Source organism: Lynx canadensis, chromosome B3 (genome assembly GCF_007474595.2).
Source record: "Lynx canadensis isolate LIC74 chromosome B3, mLynCan4.pri.v2, whole genome shotgun sequence".
In the NCBI taxonomy this organism is placed as follows: domain Eukaryota; kingdom Metazoa; phylum Chordata; class Mammalia; order Carnivora; family Felidae; genus Lynx; species Lynx canadensis.
In genome coordinates this window covers 31,425,472-31,440,109 of record NC_044308.2, presented here as the reverse complement: position 1 = coordinate 31,440,109, position 14,638 = coordinate 31,425,472, and the positions used below count along the sequence as shown (strand labels likewise).

The 14,638-nt window shown below is 46.4% G+C and overlaps 1 protein-coding gene across 4 annotated transcripts in view; it reads left to right on the top strand.

The window, feature by feature from the left end:
* Positions 1-2,268: 2,268 nt before the first annotated feature.
* ARID3B (AT-rich interaction domain 3B) overlaps positions 2,269-14,638 on the top strand; it is a 57,767-nt gene continuing 45,397 nt past the window's right edge. For 3 of the 4 annotated variants that reach the window (XM_030317701.1, XM_030317700.1, XM_030317699.1), the window contains exons 1-2: positions 2,270-2,383; positions 4,926-5,563. In XM_030317701.1, coding sequence (XP_030173561.1) covers positions 5,003-5,563 — 561 coding nt within the window. In that variant the 5' untranslated portion in view covers positions 2,270-2,383; positions 4,926-5,002. Of the gene's footprint in view, positions 2,384-4,925; positions 5,564-14,638 lie in introns of all 4 variants that reach the window. The other variant, XM_030317698.1, reaches the window with a different exon arrangement.

Genomic DNA, 14,638 nt, shown 5'->3' with positions numbered 1-14,638 from the left:
CTTTTAGGACAAGGAATTTTTTTGTTCACCACTTAACAAGCACCTAGAGGGGTGCCTTGCCTGGCAGAGTGGAAGTTCAATGAATATGTATTTTTAAATGTTTATTTATTTTTGAGACAATGCGAGAGACAGAGTGCAAGCAGTGGAGGGGCAGACAGAGGGAGACACAGAATCTGAACCAGGCTCCAGGCTCTGAGCTGTCAGCCCAGAGCCCGACGCAGGGCTCGAACTCACGAACTGGAGATCATGATCTGAGCCGAAGCAGGACACTTAACGAATGGAGCCACTCAGGCACCCCTCAACGAGTATTTTTTATTTAATAAGTCATAGGCGGAAAAGACAGAATGGAAACACCTGTAGATTTCTAGATTTTAGGACATTCTACATTTATTTCATTTTAATTCCAATATAATTAAAATACAGTATTAGATTCATTTCAGGTGTACAATACAGTGATTGAACAATTCCATACATCACCCAGTGCACATCATGACACATGCACTCCTTAATCCTCATCATTTATATCATCCACTCCCCCACCCACCTCTCCTCTGGTAGGCATCAGTTTGTTCTCCATAGTTAAAAGTTTGTTTCTTGGTTTGTCTCTCTTTTTTTCCCCTTTACTCCTTTGTTTTGTTTCTTAAATTCCACATATGAGTGAAATCATGTTGTATGTTTTTCTTTGCTTGACTTATTTCATTTAGCATTATACTCTCTAGTTTCATCTGCATTGTTGCAAAGGTTTTTTTCTTTTTCGTGGCTGAATAATATTCCATCGTGTGTGTGTGTGTACACATACCATACCATATCTTCTTTAGCCATTCATCTATCAATGGACACTTGGCTGTTTTCATAATTTGGCTATTATAAATAATGCCGCAACAAACATAGAGGTGCATGTATCCCTTTTAATGTTTCTGTATTTGGGGGGTATAGGGCATTCTACACTTTGTGACTTATACAGTAAGATAATCAGGGGAAGGTGTATGGGAAGTGTAGGGTTACAGATTTGCAGAGCTAGTGGACAGCAAATTAACTAGAAAAATGTTATAATGAAATTTCCAGGCACTAAAAAATTTCAGAGCCAATTTATGGTTGAAATTAATAAGCTAGTGATGGCAGTCTGTTCAGCAGGACAATTTTCTATGACCAGCTACAGGAATAGAGAGGCATGTTGGTCCACCTAGGGTGGAGGACTTAGTTGGAGAAAAAGGGCATGGCAGGCAGATTTAGTAGTAAGAGCCAGATTGTAATGGTACACCCTTGTATCTAAGACGCATAAGAAGGGAAGTGAAGAATGCAGACTAAGTGGAGGCTTTCAACGGATTAGAGGTACTGATAAAGTGAAAAAAAAAGTTCTGAACAAGTTCTTCAGCAGTCAAACTGAAAGGACATCAGGTTGCAATTGGACAGAAGGATGTTCCAATTACTAATTTGTGACACAACAATGTTTCTGGTGACAAGGTCCAGGCTTTTGCCTAAGATTGGGAGGCTGATGTCAGGGTCGCTAAAGATGAGGCCCAAGATGGTTCAGGGGCAGTTTCACTTTAATTATCAAGATGGAAGATAGAGGAGAGAAAATTAAAACACGGAACTGGATGCACAAATAAACAGATGGTTTCTAAGAGGCGGTTACATAGGTGGCAAAGTCTTAAGAAGTGTCTGAGAAGCAAGGGTTTTTACAAGAGATGACCGGATTCGGCACATAGCCCCCCACCTTTTGAACTTCGGAAGTGAGAATACTAACTCATGGGAGGGGGTTCCAGAGGATGCAGCATCCTCGGAACACAACCAGGTCCCAGTTCAAGAGGTTCAGAGAAAACTGGTCTGGAAGAGGGCATCTCAGAGGAAAATCGGTTTGAAAGCAGGTGGTTGGGAAGGGGACGGAAGCAGAAAAAAACACGGACACCTCTCGTCCTTTATTTACCTTCCTACCAACCTGACGCCGCGCCACACCTCCACAAACAGAAAACACAGAGAAGACTGAACGCAGCCCATCTCTTTTCAACTCCGCGCGGAAGCCCTCACACCGGAACGCCGCGGAGCCCACGCTCCCCATTGGCGGAAGCTTCCGCCAGCTTCCATCCGCTTCCGCCAACGACTCAGTCGGGCGGAGCCGTCCCTAGAAGTCACTTCCGCTTGACCCCGCCCCCTCGTTCCCATTTTGGCTGCTTCCGGCCTCAGGCCCCGCCCCACCCAGTGTGGCCCCGCCCCGGCCCCGCCCCGGGCTCGCGGTCCCGGCCCCGCGGCGCCGCTTCCGGTGCGGGCCCCGCCCCGGCTGTGGCCCCCGGCTGCGGAGGAGTCCGAGACGCAGCTGCTGCGGCGGGGCCTGAGTGGCTGCTTTCACCCCCCACCCCGGCCGGACCCGGAGAGCTGCGCACAGGTAAGCCGCGTGGGGCCCGGCTCCCTCAGTCGCGCGGGAGAGGGGGCTGTGGCAGGTGGAGGTACGCGAGGGGAGGCAGGTGTGTGGGGGGGAGACGCGAAGGCGCGGGCCGGCTGAGCGCGGGGCCGCGGAGGAAAAGTGAGAGCGCCGGGAGGAGACCCGAGGCGCCCTGCAACCAGTAGGGTGATTTGAGATAAAGAGATGGGAAGAGTAAGGGGCCCCCGGGAACTGAGGGCGAGGATAGGTGGGGTTGGGGCGATCGAAGAAGAGCCAGCGGATTGGCTGAGAGGGCTTGGTGGAGGTAAAAGTGATAGGGCTGCGATTGGGGGTATAATGAAGGGGGGGGGGGTGCTGGCGTAACCAGGGAAGGAGGTGTGGGGCTTGAAGGGGACCGGGGCCAGAGGGATCCGGCAGCGAAGGTAGCGGGAATGGTAGGGGAGGCCGGGTTCAAAGCTACAAGCGGTCCGTTGCGCCGGGCATGGTGGTCCGGGAACTTTAGTGGAAATGGGGGAGGGGGCCGTGTGAAGGGATGAACTGGCTTAGATTTCTGAGACACAAGTTTTCTAAATACAGGCAGGTGGCATTATTGTTTGGATCTTTCTGCTTAGGGACAGTTGGTTGATGGGCTCTTGGGGGAGGGTGTGTGTATTGAGTTGTGGAACTGAGTCATTTCAATCTTACTAAAGAGGCTGTGAGACACCTCCCCCTCTGCTGGGGACAGCATACTAAGAAGATGGTGCCACAGGACAAGAAGCAGTTGTTCAATGGCTGGCAGGACTCAGTCGAAAAATTATTCCTCTTGTAACTGATTGACTGCAATGATTGTAAGGAAAATTAAAATGACCACCGAATTATTTGCTTTATTCTTTTGTTTAATTTTTTTTTTACGCCAGTTTTTATCCTAAATGCATACTTTTGCCAACTGGATTTAATGTGGGTGTAAGTCTTTTCATGTTCTGTTACACTATAAAAAGGGCTAAAGCTGCAGGCGTAACTCACACTTTCTCAAGTGCCAAGAGAGGAAGTAAAGGCAGTAAGAGGCAAATTGGAATTTGAATCTTCCACCAAATTCAAAAGGCAAAAGCAGTACTTCTCGGATAAACCGAAAATGAGAATTCTTATCTCTGCTTTTTTGCCTAGCTTTAAAAATTGTACCTTTTTCCTCTAACCCACTAAGAAATTAATAAAACCACACAGTTTTTATTGCTAGGGATGTGATTGCTTCCCCATGAATTTTTGAAAACACTGAAGGCATTTAGTTTTTTTTTTTTAATCTTTATACTCCGTTCTAAGACAGTGAAACAATGCAAATATCAAGTCCCAACCTGTGCGAAGCAGCTTCTTCTTTCATGTGATGACAACATTGTACGCCATGTTGCGAGTCCTGTTACCTAAAATTTGCCCGTGCGTAGTAATCCAATCAGTTATGGGGAAACATAACTCAAAGTGAGGTTTGTTGGGGGTGGAGATCTGGAGAGGAGGACAGGAAAGAGGGAGCTAGCGGAGAAGAGGGTGTGAAAGGGGGATGTGTTTGGAGACTGATTGGTAAGAATGCTGATAAACCTGTCCCTAGAGTACTTTTGGCCTGAAAGCCTTTTCTTTTTGGTATTTGTCTTAGAATATCATAGTAGAAGTGAATCAGAAAGAAAAGAGATGTGAAGAGATTTACTTGGTGGTTTATAAAAAAGAAGCATTACCTTGTTGTTGAGACAATATTAATATCTGTTTCAATTTAATTAACTTTAAAATCTCCAGAGGAATTCCCCCACTGTTTATTTTTTGAGTGACGATTGCAATTTGAAACTCTTGCCTCCTTGTGTATTTCTTTCATGTTGTTGAAATTGGATTCTTTTTGAGGCCACAATGTACAGTTAACATGGCCCAGCCCACTTGAAGAGCAGGCTGGCAATTTGATCTGGGAAATTTGAAAAGTTTAAACCTAAAAGCCGTTTGCTAGGTTCTGTTTTGGTATGAGAGAAATCATTCTGTCTTCCTGATTGCTCTGCGTCTGGCTTGGATGGTACTTCTTTCTCTGATGGGCCTGGGAACGTAAACAGTGTTCCCTCTTTTGTAGGCAGGACCTTCTTTCCTTTATTCTTGAGGTTTTCATACTCACCGCCTTTGTACAGTGCAAACCCAGTTGCCTTTTCAGTAATAAACTGGCTAATGTTCGATAATGTTGAGAGAGAGAGATCAGAACACAGAAGTTCACAGTAATAAACTGGCTAATGTTTGATAGTGTTGAGAGAGAAAGGTCAGAACACAGAAGTTCACAGGCTAGGTATTGTCTGGATTTACTTCTTTTTAAACCCACGGTAGTCCACCTCTGCTGAGACTCATCCTGTCTTCACACCGTTCACTACGTCCCCTCCACCCTCCCTCCCCCCAAGTCCGCTCATTCCTCTTAAAACCCAGGCTTAGGAGTGTATGTTTAGTGTTCAGAACTCACACCCTTTAGTGGAAAAAAGAAAGTCTTTTAATACCCGTTTTACATTTTCCCCCCTTGTTTCTCCTTCTTTGTGGTTTCTGTTGATCACTTAAGGTTCAGACCCAGTGTGCCCACTGGGCTGTGCCCAGGTTCAGAGCCATGCCAATCGGTGGGTGAAACTCGAGGCAGTGATGGAGCCACTGCAGCAACAGAAGCAGCCGCCGCCACCGCCACCGCCACCGCCACAGCCACCACACCTGGCTCCTCTGCAGATGGATGCCAGGGAGAAGCAGGGACAACAGATGAGGGAAGCCCCATTCTTATATGCCCAGAAGTTGGTCGCGCAGCAGACTCTCCTTTCCGCCACCCCTGGGAGGTCTTCTGGCAGCCCTGCCCTGGGGCCCTTAGCCAGAGTTCCACCAGCCACAGCAGTGGCCCGAGTATTTGAACGGAGCAACGTGAACTCAGAGCCTGAGGAAGAGGAAGGAGGTCTGGAAGATGAGGATGGGGATGACGAAGTTGCAGAGGTGGCTGAGAAGGAGGCCCAGGCTCCTTCAAAGTATTTTCATGTGCAGAAAGTGGTTCGCCAGGACCCCAGAGCAGCACCCGTGTCCGGTCTGCTTCCAGCGCCGGGGCTCCCGCCGCGGGGACAGCAAGCTAAAGAAGACCATACCAAAGATGCTTCCAAGGCCCCACCTTCCGTCTCCACAGCTGGGCAGCCGAGCTGGAATCTGGATGAGCAGCTCAAGCAGGTCAGTCTTTGTGGTGCAGGGGGGCATTTGTCCTTCCTAAAGGCTGGCTGCGAGGGGTACTGCCAGGGCCGGGGTCTCCCCCAGTGTGTGCCTTCTCACCCCGCTTCAGTGACCCAACGGTCTCACCGTAAATAGACTTTGAGTGTTTTTTCCCCATACTCGTTTCTTGATTACAGCAATGAAGTGTGTCCTCCTAATATAGTTTCAAATTGGATGTGAAAGAATGTCAGTACAATCTCTTTTTAAAAAGGAAGGATGAGGTTGCAACAGTGTTATGAAGGATATCTAAATATATGCGACACGCAACTCTAATTACAGTTTTTGTACATTAGTAAGAGAACAGTCTTGCCTAAGACCATTTCATAGCCCCAGGCTAACCCAGGATCGTACTCTTTAAGGACAGTTTTGTTGTTTTGCAGTTAAGTGTAGCTGACAAGAAGCACCTGTGTTGTGTATGTTTTCCAACGAAGAGCATTGTAGACAGGATTTCATTTCACCCTTATACCACCCCCTTTGAAACAGGAAAAGGTAGCCCTCAAAATTCCAATTTTAGCCAAGGTAAGCTGAAGGGATCTTCAAGTGGCGTTTGTTTGTTTGTCTGTCTGTGACAGGGGTAGGGGCAGAGAGGGAGAGAGAGAATCCCAGGTAGGCTCCACACTCAGCACAGAGCCCCACATGGGACTTGATCTCACAAACGTGAGATTGTGACCTGAGCCAAACTCGAGAGCTGGACACTTAAACGTCTGAACCACCCAGGTGCCCCACACGCAGGTGATTTTCAAACGTGGCTGAGCATCACAGTTATCCTGTAAGCTTTAAAAAATACAGATCCCAGGGTCTTAAAGAATTATATTTTGGGGGGCGCCTGGGTGGCTCAGTCAGTTAAGTGTCTGACTCTTGCTTTTGGCTCAGGTCATGGTTTGTGAATGCCAGCCTGGCATTGGGCTCTGTGCTGACAGTGCAGAGCCTGCTTGGGATTCTCTGTCTCCCTCTCTCTCCTCTTTCTCTGCCCCTGTCCCTGCTTGCATGCACTCCCTCTTTCTTTCAAAATAAATAAACATTAAAAATAAAAATGAATTCTATTTGGGTGGAGCCCAAGGAATCTGTGTTGTCAGCCAAGCCTTTGGCTTCTGATTCCTCTTCCCTTTCTGACCTGCCATGCAGTTTTTCCTCACCAACAGAATGGGAGTGTTGGTGGATTGTTCCAGGTTAAGTGACTTGCTGGTGCTTAGGGAGTTCGTGATAAAGCTGGTAGTATCTGGGTACTCCCCACAAGTACATGCTCTTCATGCGGCCCAGTGGTGCTTTGCTCTTTGGAAATAAGTTGTAAAGAGCTGTGGGTGTTCACAGGGCAACTGAGAAGTCCTGTAAGAAAGGTCCTTTGGAACCTGAAAAATCAGCGGCTTTGAATACAGGAGCTCTGTGTAATTGATCTGCGTTTGACCACAGCAGTGTTTGCAGTAGATTCCAGAGCTAGCAAAGTGGGGGGTTCAGTTCCCATTTCTTCCATTTATTACCCTTGTGATCCTTTAGTAGGGCTCTCAGTCTGTGAGCCTGCATCCTTTCGTCTGTGGAGTGAAAACAGGCGTACCTCCCGAGGGTGTTGTGAGGATTGACTGAGCTAGCACGCTAGGTAGGAGTGCTCCAGGCGCTCTTTTATGCACCGTCCTCCACCTCCTCCAACGCAGCCACACAGGCCCCGGAGCAGGCAAGATGCCGAGGTGCACCGAGGTTTTCCCTCAGATCACCAGGAGGTAGTGGCAGAGCTGGGACTTGGATCAGAGAGTCCCCGCTTCCACGACAGCGGCAGCCTGGCCGCCAGCCCAGACCCGCCTCCTGGCTGATTGCTTTGGTTTAGCAAAACATCTGTGAGTTGCCTGCAGCCCCCGCGCTGCCTTGTGGCTGGCAGAGTTCCATGCCGGCCGCTGAGTCAGCTCATAGCGGGATCCCGCCCTGACAGCACTGGGAAAGTTCAGGCCCGAGGCGGCTGGGCTGCCCCCGCCTTGGCAGCTGGCCAGCCTCTGCGTGTGTGCGGTCGTTCCTAGAAAGTGCAGCCGCGTGCGAGGAACAAGTGGAGCTCCAGAGCCTGTCTGTCTTCAGGAAGTGTAGCAGGTGTTGAGGTCAAGCCATGAGAGCTTTGAAAAAAGAGACTCTCCCCAGCCGGCGTGTGCATGCACACACGGATGCACGGTAGCGGGCACCCAGCGCCGTGTTCTGGGCGGAGTGGCCCCAGGACTACACAGCTCAGTGCTCAGGGGCTGGCTGATGGTTTCTGAAACCCTTTGAGTTCATTTTAAGTTTCTGAGGCACACTCACTAATTATAGACTGCCTGGCAGAGCACCTGCCAGGATGTTTTATAAATGCCTGCGTAGCTGAGGCCTAATCTCACGTCCCAAATTTCCCTTCCCCTTGGATTCAGAGACCAAGAACTGGGTTGGAGAAAACCTCAGATGCACACCTTTTCCTTTTGAGTTTAATTTTAGAAAATTGCTTTGGTCTGTGCCCTCCTCCTTTGTCTAATCCTGCCTTAAAATTTTTTTTTCTTAATGTTTAGTTTTGAGAGAGACAGAAACAAGAGTGTGAGTGGGGGAGAAAGAGAGAGAGAGGGAGAGAGAGAATCTGAAGCAGGCTCCAGGCTCTGAGCTGTCAGCACAGAGGTGGATGCGGGCCTTGAACTCAAACTATGAGATCATGACCTGAGCTGAAGTTGGATGTTTAACCGACCAAGTCACCCAGGTACCCTTAATCTTTTAAAGAAGTAAATAATGTGCTTGGGATATTAAAAAAAACAAAAAACAAAACAAAAAACAAAAAAAAACAACTTTTAAAAAGCTGTGCTTAGGAAGGGGGTGCTAAAAAACTATACTTGGGGAGAGCCTATAGGAACCATCACAGAGCACGAAATGAGCTTTTTTATTGTTCACAGTCTTCTATTTCTGATGCAGTTGACTTGTAGAAAGCAGGAATGGGGTATCCTTTGCTCCAGCAATAGTTACAGAGATCTTCTACAGGGAACACAAAATGATCTCATTGTTAATGTGTTGCAGTATCCATTTTGGTCTTTTACACAACAGACTTTGTGAAAGTCTTCTTTGTAAAAAGCTTCTTTGCAGGGAGGGACTGAGCTCCATGGACTAACTGTGGGCTTCCCTCTCAAGATGCTCACCGTCTAAGCAGAGGCCGTGTGGAAACCTCCAGGAGGACTGGGTCTTGGGTGGCAGTAATTTCACTCTGTCCTAAGTCAGCCGAAGCCCAGCTGCCCAGTCATAGCAATGCTGCAGATATTTTAAAACGAGGTTTTGTTTCGGACATTCACACACCAAGGTAAAAAAGTTAATTTTCACAACAGCATGGCTAGCACAGCTTGGGAAACCAGCAGGAATACTCAAGTTATTTTACAAGACTTTGGGACTTGGGTCAGCAGGCATCTGCCAAGCAAAAAGCAAAATTTAAAAAGCCTAAGGATTCCACAGATTATCTTTTGTTCTATAGCCCTTTTCTTAGAACATGGGAAGTCAAGATAATTTTATGGATTCTCCTTAAAGAAACTCTTAGAAAAGAATTGCTTCTTAAGGCCTGGATCGTTAGACAGAATGTAGTATTCTCTGACACCAGAGTGATGGGAAAATAGATAATGCCATTGAACCAAGCATTCTAAAGCCCATCAGATTTCGATAGGCAGAGTAAATAATTGTAAAACAAGGCAACAGACAAAGAGCTGAGTGTCCCTTCTCTCAAGGGAGATCAGTAGAGCCCTGTCAGCATACAACCAAATGGGGGGTGTTACTGGCCTATTAGAGGTGGTCTTCTGCCCTCCTGGGAAGAGGGTAGTTCAGGCAATGCAGGCTTTGTCTGTCTTGAGCCTGTTAGTGGAGCCAGAAGGTTTCCAGAAGGGTGTAGACTCCCTGCCAGAGAATAGAAAGATGAGGAACACCTTGGTAGGCATGGAGGAGCCGAGTGTATGTGTCTCATTTTCGGCCTGCTTTGCTGGTCACCTCGGTCACTAAGTGTGGGAAGGAGGAAGGATGGCTGACTGCTTGGTCTGTAAAACCTATTACTAAGAGTTCCTCTAAGTAGTAAGGTGCCGTTTCTTGGACTAGGCCTACTTTTCTCGGTACATGCTACTTGTCCTTGGAACATTTGATGCTTTTTGTAAAGACTGTGCAAACTGGTGCCTGAAAAAAATAAGGTCATAAGCTTTCCTCGCTTTCTTTGTAGGTCTGTCTTGCGTGCCCTTAGCTTCTGCCATCACAGTGGAACCAGCCAGTGGTTGGTTCTGAATTGAGGTCAGTCTCCCTCCACCCTGCTCCCAGAGGTTGTTTGACAACGTCAGGAGACATGTTTGGTTGTCGTGACTGGGGTGTGGGAGATGTGCTACTGGCATATAGTGAGTAGAGGCCCTACTACTAAACATCCTGTACTGCACAGGACAGTCCCCCACGACAAAGAATTTCCTGGTGCAAAATGTCACTACTACCGTGTTGAGAAACCCTGCTCTACGTTGTGTAATTGGAAACACAACGTACGCCGTGCCTTCCTCGACGCTGCCCTAGACTCTGTTTCTTTGTGTTTTGGTCTTGGTCTCTGAAGAATTTGTCAAACTTAAAGTTTTTGTCACTTCTGCTTTCAGTGTCTGTGTTGAGTTCATGTCTTTCCCCACAGTCACCTGGGAGACCAAACTGTCACTGAGGAGAGGATTGAGACCTAGAACTTGTACTGTCTCATTTATTTCTACCAGTGGTGCTTCTAGCCTGGCATTCCGTGATGTCTAAAAATGTCTGTGGTGATTTTTAGACTTGGTTGCCCTTTTATACATTAACCCTGGAAGGTTAAGGCATAAATATTCAGCAAACTTGTTAATTGGTAACAGATTTAATTAGTAAATCGGCATTGGTTTTGGAGCCAAAAATGTGGCTTTAGATCCTAGCTTCACTGCTTGCTTGGGACAGGTGTCCTAGCCTGCCATTCTGAACCCATGCATCCATCTATCCCACAGGATGGTAATCCTCTCCTGCTGTGTTCAGTGAGCAATTGTAAAGATACTACCAAGGTGGGCAAAGAATAGAAGTGAGAGACCTTTGTACAATTTATACCGTCATACAAGGGTTGGGTCAGATTGTCATTAGCACTGAGATACTTTTTTTTTTTTATGTTTTTTTTTTTTTTTTTAATTTTTTTTTTTCAACGTTTTATTTTTGGGACAGAGAGAGACAGAGCATGAATGGGGGAGGGGCAGAGAGAGAGGGAGACACAGAATCGGAAACAGGCTCCAGGCTCTGAGCCATCAGCCCAGAGCCTGACGCGGGGCTCGAACTCATGGACCGCGAGATCGTGACCTGGCTGAAGTCAGACGCCCAACCGACTGTGCCACCCAGGCGCCCCTGTTTTTTTTTTTTTTAATGTTTATTTATTTTTGACAGAGAGAGAGACAGAGCATGAGCGGGGGAGGGGCAGAGAAAGAGGGAGACACAGAATCCGAAGCAGGCTCCAGGCTCTGAACTGTCAGCACAGAGCCCGACGCGGGGCTCGAACTCACAGACCGCCAGATCATGACCTGAGCCAAAGTCGGACGCTCAACCGACTGAGCCACCCAGGTGCCCCTGCACTGAGATACTTTTTGAAGCTGTAATCCTTTAGTCTTTACTACCCGTATAAGTAAGATGCTCCATAAATCTTAGATACTGCTCTAAAACAATTTCTTTTCAAGTTTCCTAGAGCTGTAACCAAACTCTAGTATTCTGGAGTTCTCTGAAACATTTCAGGTTTATGTCAGCTGAAACCATTGCACTTTTTTTTTAGTCCGCACCTTTAAAAAAATTTTTATTTTCTCCTTGTTGAGAAACAATTGCACTTTTGAAGCTGCTTCTTTCCACATTAAAATAGGGATATGTGGGGGGGGGAGGGGGGCGCCTAGGTAGCTCAGAGCTGGTTAAACATCTAGCTCTTGATTTCAGCTCAGGTCTTGATCTCAGGATCGTGAGTTTGGGCCCTGCGTTGGGCTCCACATTGGGCAGGGACCTTACTTAAAAAAAAAAAAATAGGAATATGTGCATATTTCTTTAGGTGGAACTAAGCCTTATTTACATTGAATTCTTATAAAGGCATGGTCGCGACTTAAGTTAGCTCCTTACAGTTCTTACCAAACATTGATCCCTCTACATGTGTCTGAGATCCCATCCCCTCCTAATTCTCAGGGACTTGCTCCATCAGAGAAAGGACTATTTCTTGGGACCCACTGGCTTCTGAAGCTTTTTTCCACATTCACGCGCGTTCTGCTATCTCCCAAATTTAAAAACAACAACAGCAAAAAGCTCCTTTAATCAGTAAGTCTGTCTGATTCATTTGTTACAAGGGAATGAGAAGTCACTTTTTAAAAACCTTCCCTTGACTGGCCATCTCTCCTTCCTGCTTGGTCCTCATTGTCTCCCCTCCCCACAACAGAGCTGCTCAGAGGAATTGTTTGCACTCCCCACCTCCACTTTGTCATCTCTTGCTTACTCCTCAGCACACTTCAGTCTGGGCTCTGTCTCTTCCGTGTCCCTGAAGTTCCTCTTGGTGAGGCCTCCCAGTGACTGCCATGTTGCTAAGCCCAACCTACCCTCACCTCACTTGATTTCTCAGTGGTTCCAAATACAGTGGACCCCTCTCCTTGAAGCATTCTCTTCCTTTGCTTTCCATAGCCCCTCCATTGGCTTATTTTCCTTTCTCTTCTGTGCAACTGCTAGAACCCCAAGTTACCCAGGGCTTGGGCTTAAACCTTCTCTATATAGGCTCCCCTGAGCAATTTTCTTTCACTCTCATGGTTTTAAATACTGCCCACAAGCCATGGACTCCAGTATGCATTGTTTGAGCCCATTTTTCCATTCTGAGCTCAATTGCTGTATCCCCAGCTACATTCCTGAAATGTCCACCTAGGTATTTTCCTGGCATCTCTTGCTTTCCAACCTACTCCCCTATAATTACTTCCTCCTTTATTTTTCCTTCTCTGAAGTGACATTTCTCTCCACTTGGTCTTCATGTCAGAAACCTCAGAGTTGACCATCTCTCATACCTCCTACTCTGTCACTCCATTTGATATCCATCCAGTCCAGCACCAAGTCTTACCAATTCTCCCATTGAAATGTCTAGCATTGTGCCACTTTTCTCCTTCTCCACTATCACCTACCTAATCCGGGTAGCCTACCTACTGCTGGAGCTATCCACAAGTTTCTGTCTTCCCTCCCCCATTCTAATCCATTCTCTACACAGCAACTAGAATGATCTTCTAAAAAATAAATCCGATTATGTCACTCCGTTAATGCCATCCAAGTGTGGTGTCAGTTGGTCCAGTTGCAAAAGCCAAAATCTTTATAATCTGATCCCTGCTTGTTTGTCCAGCCTTATTTTTGTGAATCTCCTGATCTATCATTCTACTCCAACCACGCTGCCCTTTTCGTATGCTAGTCTTTCTGCCTAGAACATTCCTCTAGGCTAACTCTTATCCCGCCTTCAGTTCTCACCTTAAACATCTCTTTCTCAGAGGCACTGTCTTCACCTTTGCTGTAAATCAGGTTATATGCTGTCATTGAACATTATATTTTTATATTTGTGCGGTTGCTTTGTTTGCTATCTGATTCCTATACTAGGTGTAAGCTATAGGAGGACAGGGACCGTATCTGTTTTGCTTATCATTGTATTTCTGTACCTAGCAGAGTGATAGCAGATAATAGGTGCTGAATAAATATTTGTGTCTTCCACTGTCTTTTAGTTTGCCCTGTTTTTGTTTTTCTTTTTTTTAACGTCAATGGCGTTATTTCTTTTTTTTTAGAGCAGTCTTAGGTTCGCAGCAAAGCTGAGTAGAAGGTACAGTGATTTCTCGTATAGTCCCTGCCCCAACCTACACACAGCCTCTCCCACTGTCAAAATCCCCCACTAGAGGGTACACCTCCTGCAATCATACCTATATTGACACATCATTATCACCCAAAGTCTGTGGTTACATAGGGTCCACTCTTAGTGCTGTACATTCTGTGGGTTTTGACAAATGTATAATGACATATATCTTCCACTGTGGTATCATACAGAGTAGTTTCACTGCCCTAAAAATCCTCTGTATTCCACCTGTTCATCCCTCCTTCCCTGGCAACCACTGATTGTCTCCATAGTTTTACCTTCTTTAGAATATCATATAGTTGGGAGAGCCTGAGTGGCTCAGTAAGTTAAGTGTCTGACTTGGGCCTAGGTCATGATCTCATGGTTCGTTGAGTTTGAGCCTGAGTCAGACCCTGTGCTGACAGTTTGGAGCCTGGAGCCTGCTTCGGATTCTGTGTCTCCCTCTGTCTCTGCCCCACCCCTGCTCACACTCTGTCTCTCTCTCTGAAAAATAAATGAACACTTTAAAAAGTTCAGAATATCATATAGTTGGAATCATACAGTATATAGCCTTTTCAGATTGGCTTCTTTCAGTTAATAATATGCATTTAATTTTCCTCCATGTCTTTATATGGCTTGATAGCTCATTTCTTTTTAGCACTGAGTAATATTCCATTGTCTGGATGTACCACAGTTTATCCATTCACCTATTGAAGGATATCTTGGTTGCTTTGGCAAGTATGAATAAAGCTACTGTAAACATCTGTGTACAGGTTTTTGTATAAACGTAACTTTTCAACTCATTTGGGTAAATACCAAAGAGTGCAACTGCTGGATTGTAGGTTAAGAATATGATTGGTTTTGTAGGAAACTGCCAAACTGTCTTCCAAAGTGTCTGGATCATTTTGCATTCCCACCAACAACGAATGAAACTTCCTGTTACTCCACATCCTTGCCAGTGTTTCGTGGTGGTAGTGTTTGATATTTCGGCCTTTTTTTTTTTTAATTGAAATTTTCATTGAGATAATTGCAGATTCACAGGCCAATATAAAAAATAATTTAGAGAGGGCCGCCTGGGTGGCTCAGTCGGTTGAGCGTCCGACTTCGGCTCAGGTCACGATCTCGCAGTTCTGAGTTCAAGCTCCGTGTCGGGCTCTGTGCTGACAGCTCAGAGTCTGGAGCCTGCTTCGGTTTCTGTGTCTCCCTCTCTCTGCCCCTTCCCT